The sequence below is a fragment of the Triplophysa rosa genome, linkage group LG5 (assembly GCF_024868665.1).
Source record: "Triplophysa rosa linkage group LG5, Trosa_1v2, whole genome shotgun sequence".
In the NCBI taxonomy this organism is placed as follows: Eukaryota; Metazoa; Chordata; class Actinopteri; order Cypriniformes; family Nemacheilidae; genus Triplophysa; species Triplophysa rosa.
Window position 1 is genome coordinate 2,820,058 of NC_079894.1, and position 16,823 is coordinate 2,836,880.

The window sequence follows — 16,823 nt, forward strand, 5'->3', positions numbered from 1 at the left end:
GAAGCGGCGGTCGAAATGTCAGCCATGCTTCCCCGGGCCGCCGGCATTGGGTTGCAGTGCACCGCACTGCCTCTCCCAACGCTCACGGCTGGATACATGGTACCTTGGGTTTGAGAGCGGCTCCACGCTCGCACCCAGTGCCATGTTTCCCCAGAAGTGCATGAGGAACTTAGTACGACCTGGAACGCCCCCTTCGGCACATGCACGTCAACTAGTTCCATCGCCCTTTCTTCCCTCGATGGTGGGGCAGCTAGAGGATACGTCGATGTCCCCCAAGGGCTCGACCTAGACTCCCGTCCAAAGCATGTAGGTTTTTCAGCATCCAAGATGTCGAGAGCTTACTCTGCTGCGGGTACCCTCTGGCCGTCGAGATCCCGTGCACAGTCTGCTTCCCAGCAGCCTTACAAGAGCTTCCCAAACCGTCACGGTGACTACGGGATACGATCCGTCTCGGCTACGCGGTCCAACTCCCCAGACGCCCGCCCAAGTTTCGGGCATCCTCCAAACCTCAGAGTCAGAGGCAAGGATGCTCCCGTGCTTCGGGCAGAGGTCGCCACCCCTCTGGTAAGGAAGCAATCTTGCTCGTCCCTCTAGCCGAGATGTTCAATGGGTTTTACAGCCCGTACTTCATCGTCCCCAAAAAGGGGGTTGCTAGATCTGCGTGCCATGAACAGGCACCTACTCAAGCTGCCGTTCAGGATGCTCACGCAGAAGCGCATCCTGGCATCTATCAGATGTCAAGATTGGTTCATGTCAATCGACCTGAAGGACGCTTACTTTCATGTCTCGATTCTCCCTCGTCATCGCCCGTTCCTACGGTTCACTTTCGAGGGTCAGGCATATTAGTACAGAGTCCTCCCTTTCGGTCTGTCCCTGTCCCCACGAGTCTTCACGAAGATCGTGGAAGCCGCCCTCACTCCCCTCAGGGAGAGAGGTGTGCGGGTACTAAACTATCTCAACGACTGGCTCATTTTACACACTCGCGTGATCTGTTATGTACACACAGGGACCTAGTGCTTCGGCACCTAGATCGATTGGGACCACAGGTCAACCGAGAAAAGAGCAAGCTCTCCCCTGTGCGGAGCATCCTCTTTCTTGGTATGGAACTCAACTCTCCATTACAGTGTGACTGACTACAGTGCGCGCTCAGTCAATGTTGAACTGCCTGGAATATTTCAAACAGTCAGCGGTCCCCCTGAAACAATTTCAGAGGCTCCTGGGCACATGGCATCCTCGGCGGTGGTGATACCCCTTGGGTTGATGCACATGAGACTGCTCCAACACTGGCTACAGTGTTGAGTTCCCTGGAGAGCGTGGTACACCGGCAGCAGGCGGATGGTGATTACGCCTCTCTGCTGACGCACCCTAACCCCTTGGTCTTCAATGACCTTTCTACGCGGGGGTCCCTCTCGGGCAGGTCACGAGGCATGTTGTGGTGATGACAGCCGCCTCCCTGCAGGGTTGGGGTGCCGTGTGCAATGGGCACGCAGTATCAGGGCAATGGACGGGCCCCCGCCTGCACAGGCATATCATCTGCCTAGAGTAGTTGGATGTGCTACCCGCACTGAAGGGGCTACAACCCCCCGCTAATGCTCTTGACGACATCTCCCCCCTGGCCGAATCCCCTGACGAAGGACCTGCTTTCCCAGGGGAAGGGCACGTTATGGCATCCCAGGCCAAACCTCTGGAACCTCCATGTCTGGCCCCTGGACGAGATGAGGAGATCCTGAGTAGCCTACCCCCTGCGGCGGTTAAGACCATCACTCAGGCTAGGGCTAGGGTCAGCGTACTAAACTAGCCTCCCTTCTTCCCCCACTGGGTGAAGAACAGGCACTCCATCCATCACTAAGCAAGCACCTCTTGCGGGCGGGCTGGGCAGAGCAGCCCTGCCCCTTAGGTCAGGTACCAACTGAGTTACCCACAACATAGCTCTAACCGAACCTAGTGCTACCGGACGTTGTAACCCCCCAGCAGGGCGGTTACGTCTGATGTATCCTCATGATTGGTTCCCACCTTGGTAACGCAGTTAACTCCTTCAGTCCACACATTCTTCCCATGAGTTCTCCCCCATCGGTGAGACCATGTTGGTATCACCACTAAACTCCTCCCTCCGGTAGGAAGTGGTCTCTGTAGTGCATCCCCCACTTGAGGAAGTAGCGCTTACCCAGTGGTCGGGGACACTGGTGAGGGCTTCAGCGATTATAATTCAGAGCCAGTCAATAGCGGGGGATCGGCTCCGGCTCACCCCATACCCCCGCTCCGCACTTCTCCGCAAAGCCACACCACCGTAGGACACGGCGTGGTCGCCGCATTGGATTCCCAAAGTGCCTCGAGTCGGTCCCATCCGGCCTTCCGATATCTCTTCTGCTTCCCAGAAGCATTCCCTGAGCTTTCCTCAGGACCCTCCAGCCCAGTCCCAATGGACTTACCCGAGGTCGCCGCTGTGGCAACCTTGGCAGTGGCGGTGGCGTGCGTCTGGGCAGTAGTGACGACTGGGAGGCCTCCCCTGGATTTTTTTGGGGGGTCGCAGTACCGGTCTGTTGTGGCCATCCCGGTACTACCGCTCCAGACCACCAAACTGGGGAAGAGCAAGGCTGCTTCTAGTGCCATGGTTGTGGTAACGCTAGCATGCCTCCTTACCACGACAACGGCATCCATCAGCCCCTGCTTCCCTGGCAACACCGCCACTGCCTCTGTCAGCCGCTGCTTCCCCAGCCAGACCTCCACAGCAGCCTTTAGCCCCTGTTCCTTGTCTCCCTACGGCACGACCATGGCCCCGTTCCTGAATCCACTAACTGTCAGGCTCCCAGTACGGGCTGCACTTCCGTGGCCGCCCGAACACCCAGCACCCTCCAGACCTACGGTATGGCCGGCACCCTCCAAACCTCCGGTGCGGCCGTTACCCTCCAGACCTCCCGAGCGGCCGGCACCCTTCAGGCTTCCGGTGCGGCCAGTTCCCTCCAGGCCTCCCGAACTACCAGCACCGTGGCGACGTCCTGGAGACTCCCAGTCATGTTTCCCAGGTCCTCCATGAGTCTCCAGGATGCCCACCCCTCCTCCCTGTTTTTGGTTCAGCGCGAGGTTGCGCCTTCCGGGAGGGGGGAATACTGTAACACTCACGTTTGTCCCTTGCCTGGTTTTTCCCGTTTTTGCCTGTTTTTGCCCATGGACTTTGATTTGTACATGCTCCCTTATTATGACTGTTTCACCTGTCCTTCGTTTTTGTCTCTGCACCTGCCTGCCATCAGACTCATTACCCGGACACTACAAATACACTCACCTTGCCTCTGTTCATTGTCAGTTATTGAAGTACGTGTGTGATGTTAGTTACCTGGTCTTGTTGTTTCCTGTCCTCGGTTTTCATTGGATGTTTACCTGTTCGTGTTCCCTTGGATGTTTCCCTGCTCGTGTTCCCTTGGACATATTCCCTGCTTGTTTTACCCTTGGATGTTTATTGTGCTCACTTTCCCTCATAAACTGGATTATCACCACCTCAGTTTGTCTCCGTGCCTGTCTTCAGTCCGTCACAACGTCACAGAAATGTCTACATTGGTTTTTTTTTGAGCAGCTGATAGGTCCAATACAGCAAAATTGGCTAAAATGACAGGTTTTGGGGTAGAAAAAAAACCTGTATAAACAATGGCAGATAGGGGTGTGTTCAGGAAGCATGTTCGCCACATAAATAAAACACTTCAGCTTTGAGGCAAACTCAAACAAATTTGAAGCATTCAAATCATAAGCGCGCCCCACTGGAACACTGTTTTAACATGATACCAACAGCAGAAGAAAGACAAAAAAGATCCTGCAGAAGTGTGTGTCTCATAGAAAGTGAAGAGCGACAGAGTTACTCAAAACCTATCTATCACCATTGATAATCTGATCCCTAGAGATCTGTCAATTCAATTCAGTTTACATAGCGCTTTTTACAATGCGCATTGTTTGAAAGCAGCTTTACAGGAGAAAAGAAGAAAAAAAACACAGAAAGAGGTAGAATACAGTCCCATCTGTCTGTTATGTATTTGCTGCATGTTTACGTATATAGCCTATTCACACATATTCTTTATACATATTATTGTGTACGTTTAATATAGTTTAGACATTATTCATCATTATTATAGCCTTACAGTCTCCCATACGTTAATACATCTTCAGGCCCTGTTTACAGTGCACAGAAAAATGTTTTGTGGGAAAAAAAGCAGATTCTCATTTAAGAAATAAATAAATATTTTGTTGAAAAAAGATTAAGTGCTTTAACAAAAAGAGAAGGTGAAGTGGATTCAGGGCAGCTGGATTGTATAAGTAGATCACATGAAATTAATAAATATATTTGATGAATATCACACATTATTTGTTGTTTGTCACATGTACACTATTTTTCACTGGGTAATGACTGCCTTTTCCATCGGCTACCACTAAAAATGTATTTCAGACCTATGGAAAGCACTTTTTACATCGACTGGTTACAAAGCCAGTGGTAAAGTGTAATGTAAAATGTTTACAGTACCCGAAAGACGAAGACTTCCACTGTCGACACGGCACAATTCTCCTACACACAACTGATCTAAAGCTACTGGGACAGCCTTTCATTTCCACTGGAAGAGATGCATGACTTCTGTAAAGAAAAAACACAACACAGTGTGCATACAGTGTGAGACATCTATTCATTTTTTCTATTCATAAAAATGACGTCTCTATACATTAGGTCTTTAGAGTAGAAAAAATGGTGTGTTTCTCCAAATATTGATTAAAAGCACAGTCCAAAATATTATCAATGTTGAAACGTGTTGCAGCGTTGAGTGGTTTATTCTGATGGCAGCACGTTGTTTTTCCTTTCGATCCAATACCTGAATTCTGAGTATCGGCCGATATCGATCATGATACAATACTAGCACTGTTTTTTCCTGATCAATCTAATGTAGAATTGCATATATTTTTTATTTTATTACCAGAGGTGGATAGTGCTTAAGAATTTTTACTTTCAAGTACTTTTTTAAATATCAGTGTTTTTACTTTGGAAAAAAAGATCTTACTTACTACATTATAAAGCATATCATACATTTATTGTATTTTACATATAATAATAGAAAAGTACTGGATTTTTAACAGGTTTTGACAGGTGACAGCACCAGCGGAGGTCCGAGTTTCTTAATTATGTTATTCTGATTTATTCCTCACATAAAGTTATCGAATGACTTGTAACATCCACGGGTAATTCACATGATCGGATTTAGGTCAAACCAGTCAGTCCGACACTCAATTCATCAAAAAAGGTCTGCATTGACCCAGAGTATTGGAGTTTTGTTGAATTATAATAGCGTTTGCTTCATGCAGCACATCAACAACACATGTTGCTCATGGCTGCACTCACAAGTCACAACCTGGCAAAGATTTGAGCTTGATTTGTGTCTTAAAGAAGAGCACTACACACACTTAAGACGGGCTGCTCCTGTGAAGTAAGATTCCTATAGGCAGTTGGCAGGGAATAGAACAGAAATTATAAATACTGTCGAAAACATTCTTATTGTAAAATCTTTACCCTGTGAGGCAAAGCCCATTTTAAACAGCTCCTGAAATAACTTCTTTATGCATTTATATTTAATTTTAAACAAGAATAAACGCCAAGTCCTAATGAAATCAAAATGTTTACTTCTCACATGACTAGTTTTGTGGCAAACAATTCATCTGTGCAAGTCAACCCACAGCAAAAAATGGTCTTTGCCATCTTTAATCAAAATTTGAAAATCAATTGTCAGTGGAAAAAACAAGACACGGCCACTATTTTTCTATATTACATTTCATAAAAAAATATGTAACAATACAAAGTCAATCATGGCTTTAATGATGCAACAATAATAACATTTCTATAAACTGTAACTATTATTAAGCATTTCGTTTAATTTCTTTTGCTGTGGGACACAAAAGTTGATTGGTCCAAACACTAACCACACATATGCTTACAACAAAAGCATTATGTAACATACAGTGAAGTCCATAAACACAAAGAAGCGGCAGGAGGCAGAGTTAAATAAATCCAAAGTGTTAAACAATCTACGTATAAACATGAACTATTATGTTTCGCCAACATTCGCCAAAGTGTTGACAGGCTTGTGTTCCTGGCACACCCTGTTATTAAGAATTTTATTTTCCTTCATTATTGTATTTTAAATGGATGTGTAGTTGACCTTATTGTTAGTAGCGTAATCTTTTCCTTTCGGCTGTTCCCTTCAGGGGTCGCCACAGCGAATCATCTGCCTCCATCTAGCCCTATCCCCTGCATCCTCTTCTCTCAGACCGACTACCTTCATGTCCTCCTTCACTACATCCATAAACCTCCTCTTTGGTCTTCCTCTCGGCTCCTGCCTGGCAGCTCTAACCTCAGCATCCTTTTACCGATATATTCACTCTCCCTCTTCTGAACATGTCCAAACCATCTCAACCTGGCCTCTCTAACTTTGTCTCCAAAACATCTCACATGTGCTGTCCCTCTGATGTACTCATTCCTGATCCTATCCATCCTCGTCACTCCCAAAGAGAACCTCAACATCTTCAGCTCTGCTACCTCTAACTCTTCCTCCTGTCTTTTCCTCAGTGCAACTGTCTCCAAACCATACAACATCGCTGGTCTCACTACTGCCCTGTACACCTTTCCTTTCATTCTTGCTGGTACTATTGTGCATAATTCTGATCATTTTGTGCATATATGCACTTTTGGGCTCTGTTGTACATCCCACTTATAAGAAGTATTCATAGGAATGATATTACCATAGATGTGTTAATAATCAGACCAATAACTATTATACAAGTGAATATATGAAGATGATTTAATTATTTAATGACATAATCAGTATACTTAAGCATTGATTGAGTGTTGTTTGAACTATAAGTATATTTTTAATCATTTTAACCAAGTATAGACCAGATTTCAGCAATATAAAATTCAGTGCTGTCTTTGAGATCTGTTTAAGGCCTGACCTAGATAAAGTTCAGAAGGTTGAACATGTTGTTCACTTTGTGGCCTGAAAACTGGTACCAACTGGAAAACTTATTTTTAAAAACCAAGTAAAGGTCGACATTCCACTATTAGATACAAACCTTGTTGCCTAGAAAATAATAGTGGCAGATGAGAATGATTGGATAATAAAAAATAAAAGGTAAAGGGAATTTCCTGATTGGTTTAGGAAAGCACCTCCTTTCCTAAGTTTCACTATAACTACAGGCTGGAAAACACTTGGTTTTCAGATGACTGGGGACATCTCACTTTGTTTGGCCTGATCAAATAAAGTTAACTCCTTGACACCTGAACCTTCTTTGTCTGAGAGATTTTTTGAACTTCAAGATCGACTTTTACCACATCAGTACTCTTTTATCACACAACAGACCTGACACTTTTCTCCACCCATTCCAACCTGCCTGCACACGCTTCTTCACCTCTTTTCCACACTCCCCATTACTCTGGACTGTTGACCCTAAGTACTTAAAATCCTGCACCTTCTTTACCTCTTCTCCCTGTAACCTCACTGTTTCACTTGGATCCCTCTCATTCACACACATGTATTTTGTCTTGCTGCGACTAACCTTCATTCCTCTTCTCTCCAGAGCAAACCTCCACCTCTCTAGACTTTCCTCCACCTGCTCCCTGCTCTCACTACAGATCACAATATCATCCGCAAACATCATAGTCCATGGAGATTCCTGTCTGACCTCATCTGTCAGCCTGTCCATCACCACCGCAAACAAGAAGGGGCTCAGAGCCGATCCTTGATGCAGTCCCACCTTCACCGTGAACTCCTCTGTCACACCTACCGCACACCTTACCACTGTCCTACTGCTCTCATACATATCCTGCACCACTCTAACATACTTCTCTGCCACTCCAGACCTCCTAATACAATACCACAGCTCCTCTCTTGGCACCCTGTCATACGCTTTCTCTAAATCTACAAAGACACAATGCAGCTCTTTCTGACCCTCTCTGTACTTCTCCATCAACCTTCTCAAAGCAAATATCGTATCTGTAGTGATTTATTGTTAGTAGCGTAATAATGAATACATATTCCAGGAATCAGTTTTTAGCTTATTTTGGATGTATGTACTGTAAATGTTACAAAAAAGTTAAAACTTTTTGAAAAGAATAAAACATTTTAAATGTAATGTTTGATGTTAAATCTAATCATCAAAATTTATGATTGCAATTACAAAAACAATCTGTTGTGCAAATTGTTATCTAATATCCCACGTGGACCTTAAAATAAAAAAGCATAACATGATCCCTTTAAAAGTTATATTTTAAAATATTTTTAGACACTAACAAAACGTTGAGGTTGTTCTAATGGTGATCATGTCATAATGATGATCATGGATGAGGGGACATGCCGTATCCGCACGTAGACATGATGAGTATCAACATCAAGCAGATGAAGTCAGATTTTAAATCAGTGGTTTAATTATAACCATAAATACCTAAATGAGCGTTCCTATAGCCTAAGACCACAGTAAAATGGTTTCTATGATAAATGAAGTTGAAGACAACTCCTACTGTTGTTGTGGGGTGTCCTGGAAGGGACGCATCCTGCAAGTGAGCAGATGCCGCTGGTACTCGTATCGAAGGCGGCTGTTTTCCGCGCACAGGTCGGACACATGCTGCTCCAGCTCAAAGATGCGCGTCTTTTGCCGCTCTAGCAGCGCCTGCTGGGTCTCTATGATCTTAGTCAGCTCCTTAAGATAGCCGACTGCTTTCGTCGGGTTCTCGGGCCGTCTGTCCATAGTCTTTTCGTGCACCTTTATATGTTCCTTTTTGACGCACTGTGATACAAGAGAGCAAAGCGCGTCCTGAGCTCAGCCATACTTTACATAAGGAACACTGACGTCTCTTGCGGTAGTTTCGCGTCATTAAAGGTGAAATATCGCTTCACTTCTGAAGTTCCTGATGCGTACGAAGGCATTTGACCTTCTGGACGCGCGACGGCGTGCATTTACAAATGTGACGCAGCACGCTGCAGTTACAACACCACGTTTACACTGCATCGCAACACACAACTAAAGCTTCCATTATAATTAACCGAGCTGTCGTATAAACCCGCCGCATGCATAAACAAAACACTTGATTGGTCGACTGGTTGTCTGTAAGTATGGATGGAACGTAAACATATTGTACCTCTCTGTAGCTAATTCAAATTATTTAAAACTGACAGACATGTGAATCAATTTATAAGACTGTCTGCATAGGATACTGCACTGGAAAAAAAAATTCCGTAAAAAAGCGGAAAAAGTACTGGCAGCTTATTACACAGACATTTTCTGTTAATTGACAGTGTGCCCACAGTTAAAAAACAAGAAACTTTTAGTTAAAAAAAACAGTTATTTTCTGTGTTTTAATGGTATACCTATAGTAGAAAAGTGTACATATTCTGTGTTTTAATGGTATACCTACAATAAATAAACAGAGCAATTCATTTAATGGTATACCAACACTCACTGACTTTCCCCTGTAATAAAAAAAAGGGAAAATACTCTTAATGTATAGTTTACCTACAGTAAAACAACATCCTTTTTTCTACAGTATACATAAGTGTGAATAAGCAGTAAAGAATTGTTAGTTAACTGTGTACTTACAGTGATTATGTCCTGGCATTGCCAGGTTATATATTGTAATATATTGTAATTATAGGTTAATATATTGTAGCCCAGCGACCTCTTGTGGTCATGTGAGGTATCGCAAGCAAATTGAACGTGACCTCATCAGTAAAAGACTATATCATTAGTGATGTCATCAAAAAGAGACTGAATCAGAGACAGAACGTTCATGTTATGGGCATTCATTAATCTAAAGACATCCTCCGTTCAAAGTTATTAATAAGGCATTCCCTGTAAGTCATCTTGTTTTTCCATTACTTATGATTGTGTTCAGTGCATGTTGTGTAGTCAAAGATGCATATTTATTGTTATTTAGAATGGTTGTTTTACGCTTGCCAATACAGTGCATCTTTCACATGTGTTGTTATTTTATAAACTTAATATCATAATTTTGAAAGTATAGCGAATTTGTTGACTGGTTTGAGTAGTCACTATAAGCACAGGTTATGCTTATTCATAATGTAGTAAACTGTTATAGGCAACTTATCATTGTATGTATTTGTATTTTCAGTTTCACACCATTCATGTGATAAAGTTACATTCTCAACATCACTTCGTGATTCCGGGAGTTATTGCGTGAAGGTGTTTAACTTGCTGGATAATTGAGTGAAAAGGGAGCTAGCGAGAAGAATGTGGATGTCTGTGCTGGATTGTGAGTGATGACGCGTGCAAGCAAGACAACAACAGTAAGGTGCCTTGGTTGAGGTGGATACCTCAATGCTCAACACATCTATCAGCGACTTTAAAGGCAGTCAATGAATATGGAGCATTCAGAGTTAGAAGTGCGGTCTGTTGCCTCCTGTTCAGCTAAGTCTTCTCATTCAACAAGATCAAACCACTACAGTAGATCCTCTGCCATTTCCCAAGTCAGTATGGCAGCAGCTAAGGCACGTGTGGAAGCTGAGGCTGCTTTGGCTCGAGCTTCATTCTCAAATAAAGAAATAGAAATCGAAAATGAGAAGGCCCGCTTAGAAGCCACTTTAAATGCATTAGAGAGGGAAAAAGAAGCAGAAGCTGCACTAGCCAAAGCGGTGGTAATGGAAGCTGCAGTTGAGCAGTTAGAGACCGGAATTGAACATAAACCTCATGTCCTTCCAGAGCAGAGCACACAACAACGCACTCAGGAATATGTTAGTAAACACAGTGCTAGTAGTGGGAGCATGCATCTACACAGAGACAGTTATGCACATGATGCCAGCATGCCACAAGCAGAGCCACCTTACCTATCTGCAGATAAGGGGAAAGAAAACATGTAATCTCCAAAGATCTGTCTAAAGCCCACTGTTCCCTCAGATAGTACACATGTTAATCACCCTAATCCCTTCAACCACTCATCACGTAATGATGTCGTACCTTCCCAGCGAAGTCATCCTATCCGTTCTGGTGATAACTCCTCAGCAGATTTGGCGAAATATCTAGCAAGAAGCCAACTGGTGTCATCAGGCTTTACAAGATTCAATGATAGACCAGAAAATTATCTAGCATGGAAATCATCATTCCTTAGTGCCGTTGAAGCATTGGATCTTACAGCAGGGGAGGAGACGGATCTCCTATATAAATGGCTAGGTCCAGAGTCAGCACAGCATGCTCGCCGTATTAATTCAGTAAATCATGTGCAGGTGGTAGATCCTTTTCCTATCTAGCACCTAAACTTTGGAATAGTCTTCCCTGCACTGTCCGGGAGGCAGACACACTCTGTCAGTTTAAATCTAGACTAAAGATGCATCTCTTTAATCTTGCATACACTACACTTCCATAATATAAATCCTCTGAGGGTTTAGGCTGCATTAGTTAGATCAACCGGAACCAAAAACACAACTGATGTACTTGTTGCATCAAAGAGTGCAGAACAGTACTCTACTCTCAGCCAGTCTTGTCTCATTGTTCCAAGGTTACCACAGCGAGCAGGATGCAGTTCATGGCTTGATCTGATAGTAGAGCGGAGAATGGGAAGCGGCGACCTGACAAAAGCTGAGATGATAAAGCTGGATAAAGAAGAACGCGATCACCTGACACGTCTTCATGGCCTGACCCAATGGTAGAGCGGAGAATGGGAAGCGGCGACCTGACAAGAGCTGAGATGATAGAGCTGGATAAAGAAGGACATGGTCACCTGACACGTCTTCACCACAAAATTTCAAATGCTATTAGATTATTAATGATAATCTTAAACTATAATTTACCTTATTAGTAAGTTTATTTATTTTACTTAGCCTTGTTGTGCAAGCTCTCTGGAGCTTGTGCAGAGGCAGCAGCTTTTGCCAGAGGGGAACTGGAATCCCCTGGTTGGGCCTGGGTTCTCCTGAGGTTTTTTTTCTCGATTAGAGTTTTGGGTTCCTCGCCACCGTTTCGTTTGGATACTGTTTTTTGCACTATTTGCCTGGCCGGGGGGGGGGGGCGCTGCTTTAGAATTTTAAAGTTTTACTTAATTAATATTGCATATAGGAATTTATAGTCTGTTATATTTGACCTGTGCTTCTCTCTCCTTTATCTTAAATGTGTGCTCTCACTGAGCGTGTGTGTGCGTGCGTGTCTGTGTATGTGCACGTACTTGTCTGTGTACGTGTGTGTGTGTGTGTGTGTGTGTGTGTGTGTGTGTGTGTGTGCGTGCGCGTCCGTGTGTGTGTGTCTATGTCTATGTGTGTTAGTACATGTGCATATTGTGTGTGTGGAGTGTTTTGTATGTGGGTATGTCTGTCTTCTGTGTTTTCAACTTTTTCTTGTTTTTGCAGGTACAACTTTAATTGTTTTGCTTATAGTCAATATGTCTTATGTACAGCTGCTTCGTAACAATGAAAATTGTAAAAAGCGCTATATAAATAAAGTTGAGTTGAGTTGAGTAAATGTGAGGAACCCCGCTTATGGGCTAGATTTAATATGGTAGAGGCTAGAAGAAATGTACGGGTCACCAGAAGCCATAGAGGGAACTCTGTTTGCAAAACTGGAAAGATTTCCCAAAATCGCTCCCAAAGAACACAAAAGGCTTATGGAATTAAGTGATTTGCTCCCTGAAATCGATTTTGCAAAGCAAGAAGTATACCTGCCGGGGCTGTCATATCTTTATACGGCAAGGGGAGTGAACCCCATAGTAGAGAAGCTTCCATATGGACTCCAAGAGAGATGGATGATGGAAGGCTCTCACTATAAGCAGGAACACAGAGTTGCCTTTCTGCCCTTCTCCTCTTTGCAGAGTTTTTGTGCAGACAAGCTAAAGCTTGCAACGACCCCAGTTTTAATATCACATCGTTCTCTTTGCCAGTATATAAAAGGGACAAGTTCAGTGAGACTCAAAGCCATGCTCGTAAAGCATCTCTGTGCAAAAAACTGATGTCGCAATTACTCCTCAGTCTAACCCCATTGCTGAAGATCCAGATAAGCAATGCCCTGTCTACCGCAAACCCCACCCTCTTCAAAGGCACAGAGGCTTTAGAGAAATGGCAATTGGGGAGCGCAAAAGAATACTGACGGCACACAATATCTGTTTCAAATGCTGTGCATCAAACACGCATGTAGCTCGGCACTGTAAGGCAATTGTACAGTGTTCTGAATGCCGAAGCGACAAACACCCTTCAGCCCTTCATCCGGGTCAAGCACCATGGCTTTCCAAGCCCTCCCTTGGCCCATCTCACTCATCTCACTCTGAGGTTTCACCCAAATGCACAGAGGTATGTGGTGGCGGCTTAAAAGGGAAATCTTGCTCAAAAATATGTTTAGTTAATGTATAGCCAAATGGTAAGCCCAGCAAATATAGAAGAATGTACGCCATGCTAGATGACCAAAGTAATAGGTCGCTTGCGCGATCAGAGTTCTTTGACATGTTTAACATTCAAGGCCCTACAGTTCCCTTTACGCTCAAGACTTGTTCTGGAGTAACTGAAACTGCTGGCAGACGAGCTGTTGGTTACACAACAGAGCCTGTTGATGGTACTTTGAGTCTTTCCTTACCTACACCGCTGGAATGTAATGGGATTCCAGACAATAAGGATGAGATCCCAATGCCAGCTGTAGCAGCGTGTCACCATCACCTTAGGTCCATTGCTCACGAAATACCATCTCTTGATGAAAATGCTGAAATCTTGCTGCTGATTGGTAGAGAATTGTTAAGGGTGCACAAGGTCCGGAGACAGGTCCCTGGGACACATGATGTAGCATTTGCCAAAAAGCTGGACCTGGGCTAGGTGATTATCGGTGACGTGTGTCTAGGGAAAGCTCATCGGCCTTCACAGGTGACTAGTATGAAAACGTATATTCTTGAAAGTGGCAGACCAAGTAATTTCCCTCCATGTGAAAGCTACGTGTCAGTAAAGGAAAAGTTCACATCTCCTTTGCTATGCCTCTTCGTTGGAAGTAATCAATATAACCTGAGAGAGGCTAGCAAAGAAGACATAGGTCGAACAATGTTTTGTCAGTCCGTTAGCGACAATAAACTTGCTCCATCTGTAAAAGACGTCAAGTTTCTCAGGACCATGGAGAATGAATTCTTCCACGATTCTACAAACAGCTGGGTGGCCCCACTTCCTTTTCCTAAAAGGCACACTTGAGAAACGTCCAGAAATGAAAGCTCACTTCATGGAATTCATGCAGAAAATACTAGAGAGCCACCACGCAGAGCTTGCTCCTTCAGTAGAGTATTGGTATCTGTCATTCTTTGGAGTGTACCACCCTCAGAAACACAACCAGATACATGTGGTTTTTGACTCCAGTGCCAAGTTTAATGGTGTCTCACTTAATGATGTGCTGCTTACTGGGCTGGACATGAACAACAGTCTGCTAGGTGTTCTTTTAAGGTTTAGGAAGGAGCCTGTAGCAATTACAGCAGATATCCAGCAGATGTTCCACTGCTTCCTTGTGCGTGAGGACTGTAGAGATGTTCTTTGTTTCATCTGGTATAAAGACAATGATCTAGCTAAAGAGGTTGTTGATTACCGGATGAGGGTTCATGTGTTTGGAAACAGCCCCTCACCGACAGTGGCCATTTTTGGGCTTCGTAAAGTGGCACAAGAGGGAAAGGCTGAATTCGGCACAGATGTGCGCCACTTTGTAGAAAGGGACTTTTACATGGACGATGCCCTGAGGTCTTTCCCAACTGTCGAGGAAGCAATTGACATCCTCACAAGAACACAGAGGATGTTTGCTGCTTCAAACCTTAAACTCAACAAAGTGGCCTCAAATAAAGCTGAGGTGTTGGATGCATTTCCAATGGAAGATCGAGCCAAAGACCTTCAGAATCTCAATCTGTTTGTAGATGATCTACCTGATCATTTGCATAATCTGTCTGACATTTGTGTACCCCGCACATACTCAACAATGTCTCTCTCTGAAGCTCAGAGTGTGGACCTATGTGTCTTTTCAGATGCTTCATTCAAAGGTATTTCTGCAGTCGCATATCTCCGAGTCATTTCCAGAGATGGGCTTAGGGAAGTGGGGTTTGTGCTAGGGAAGTCGAGACTGGCCCCGCGGCCTGATCTTGCTATTCAGATACTGGAGCTGTGTGCAGTGGTAATGGCTGTAGAGATGGCAGAAGTCATAAGTGAAGAAATAGAATTGGAATTCAATTCAATTAGCTTCTATACTGACAGCAAAGTTGTTTTGGGTTATATTCACAACCAGTCTCGATGCTTCTACATCTACGTAAATAACAGAGTGCAAAGAATCAAGCAGTTCACAAAACCTGAGCAGTGGCATTATGTGTCATCACATAATGCCAAACCTAGTTGATCATGGATCACGCGAAAACCCAGCTGATCATGGATCACGCTCTGTTCCAGCTTCCAAGCTCCTCACTACTGCATGGTTGAGAGGACCTCCTTTTATTCATGGTGAACTGTCTTGGGCTTCAAAAGAGGAAGTCAGCATTGAGCTTGTTCATCCAGGTGATGACAAAGAACTTCGACCTGAGGTGAAAACTTTGTCCACAAGTGTCTCTGAAAACAACCTGAGCTCAAACCGATGGGAACGTTTTTCTAGATGGAAGTCTGCAGTAAGGGCTGTAGCTCGTCTAAGTCACATTGCCTACTGTTTTGCCCAGCCAACAGAAGTTGGAGGATGTGCTGGTTGGCACACCTGCAAAAACTGTATTTCTGTGGATTCTCTGGAAAGAGCAGAAAGAGAAATTATCAGAAGTGTGCAGCAGAAAGTATATTCGGAGGAATTTAATTGCATCCAAGCAAACGTCTTGGTTATGGATGTAACCTCGGTTCCCTGATGGAGGGAACGAGACGTTGTGTCGAACCGACAGAATGGGGTTTGTCTTGAGAACCTATCATCTTCTGAGTATTTAGAAAAGGCCAATGAAAATTGGCGAATTAATTTTGCATGCCGGGCTCCTCCCCGGATATCCGGGTATAAGAGGGAAGCCGGCGTGCTCATTCATTCACCTTTGGTCTGAGGAGCCTAAAGCATCCTCCCCTGACCGCTGGGGTGGGCGGCCAGTGTTGTGGCATGAAGGACACAACGTCTCGTTCCCTCCATCAGGGAACCGAGGTTACATCCGTAACCAAGACGTTCTTCTGTGGTCTCGCGACGTTGTGTCGAACCGACAGAATGGGGTTCCTATGGAACGCCACAGCACTGAGCGCGTCACAATCTCTGCGGAGCGACGTTGACTGGCCTGGGCGGTCAAGACGACACGCTAACGCGAAATTATGACTCCAGTGGAGAGGAAGGGACCCAGAGCTTTACACAAAGTTGGGAAGCCCCTGTCAGCGCGTCACGCGGAGCCTAGTTCTCTAAATGGCGAGAAGCCGCCCCGGCGCCGTACGGGCACTGGTAAGCATTATTCCCCCTGGGGGAAAAACGCTGCAGAGGCCACTACCTACCGTAGGGAGGAATTAGTGGAGACACCACATGGTCTCACCATCAGGGGAGAACTCATGGGAAGGATGTGCGGACTGCAGGAGTTAACCGCAAGGTGGGAGTCCACCTGGGGAGGTCATGGGTTGCCAAGGTGGGAACCATTCATGAGGATACATCAGACGGAACAGCCCACAGAGGGGGGGTTACCACATCTGGAGCACTAGGTCCGGTTAAAGCCATCTGGGAGATAACTCATCTGTTCCCCGGCCTAAGGGGGCAGGGCTGCTCTGCTCAGCCTGTCCCCTGGAAGGGTGCTTAGTGATGGATGGAATGCCTGTTCTTTACACAGTGGGGGAAAGAGGGGAGGCGTAATAGCCGCTGATCCCTCTAAGGAA

The 16,823-nt window shown here is 44.8% G+C and overlaps 2 protein-coding genes and 1 long non-coding RNA gene across 3 annotated transcripts in view; 1 reads left to right on the plus strand and 2 right to left on the minus strand.

Moving 5' to 3' along the window:
- Positions 1–9,006, minus strand: part of LOC130554401 (IQ motif and SEC7 domain-containing protein 1-like) — a gene marked incomplete at its 3' end in the record, with an annotated part of 91,324 nt that extends 82,318 nt beyond the window's left edge. Inside the window, exons 1-2 of the mRNA XM_057334026.1 lie at positions 8,537–9,006; positions 4,505–4,612 (exon numbers count right to left, since the gene is read on the minus strand). Of these exons, the coding sequence (XP_057190009.1) occupies positions 4,505–4,612; positions 8,537–8,763 (335 nt within the window). The remainder of the gene's footprint in view (positions 1–4,504; positions 4,613–8,536) is intronic.
- Positions 1–16,823, minus strand: part of vapal (VAMP (vesicle-associated membrane protein)-associated protein A, like) — a 190,174-nt gene that overhangs the window by 87,619 nt on the left and 85,732 nt on the right. The gene's annotated exons all lie outside the window — the stretch shown is intronic.
- On the plus strand, positions 9,781–11,962 carry LOC130554404 (uncharacterized). The gene is made up of 3 exons (XR_008962977.1): positions 9,781–9,866; positions 10,145–10,319; positions 11,525–11,962. It is a non-coding gene; the product is annotated as an uncharacterized LOC130554404 (long non-coding RNA).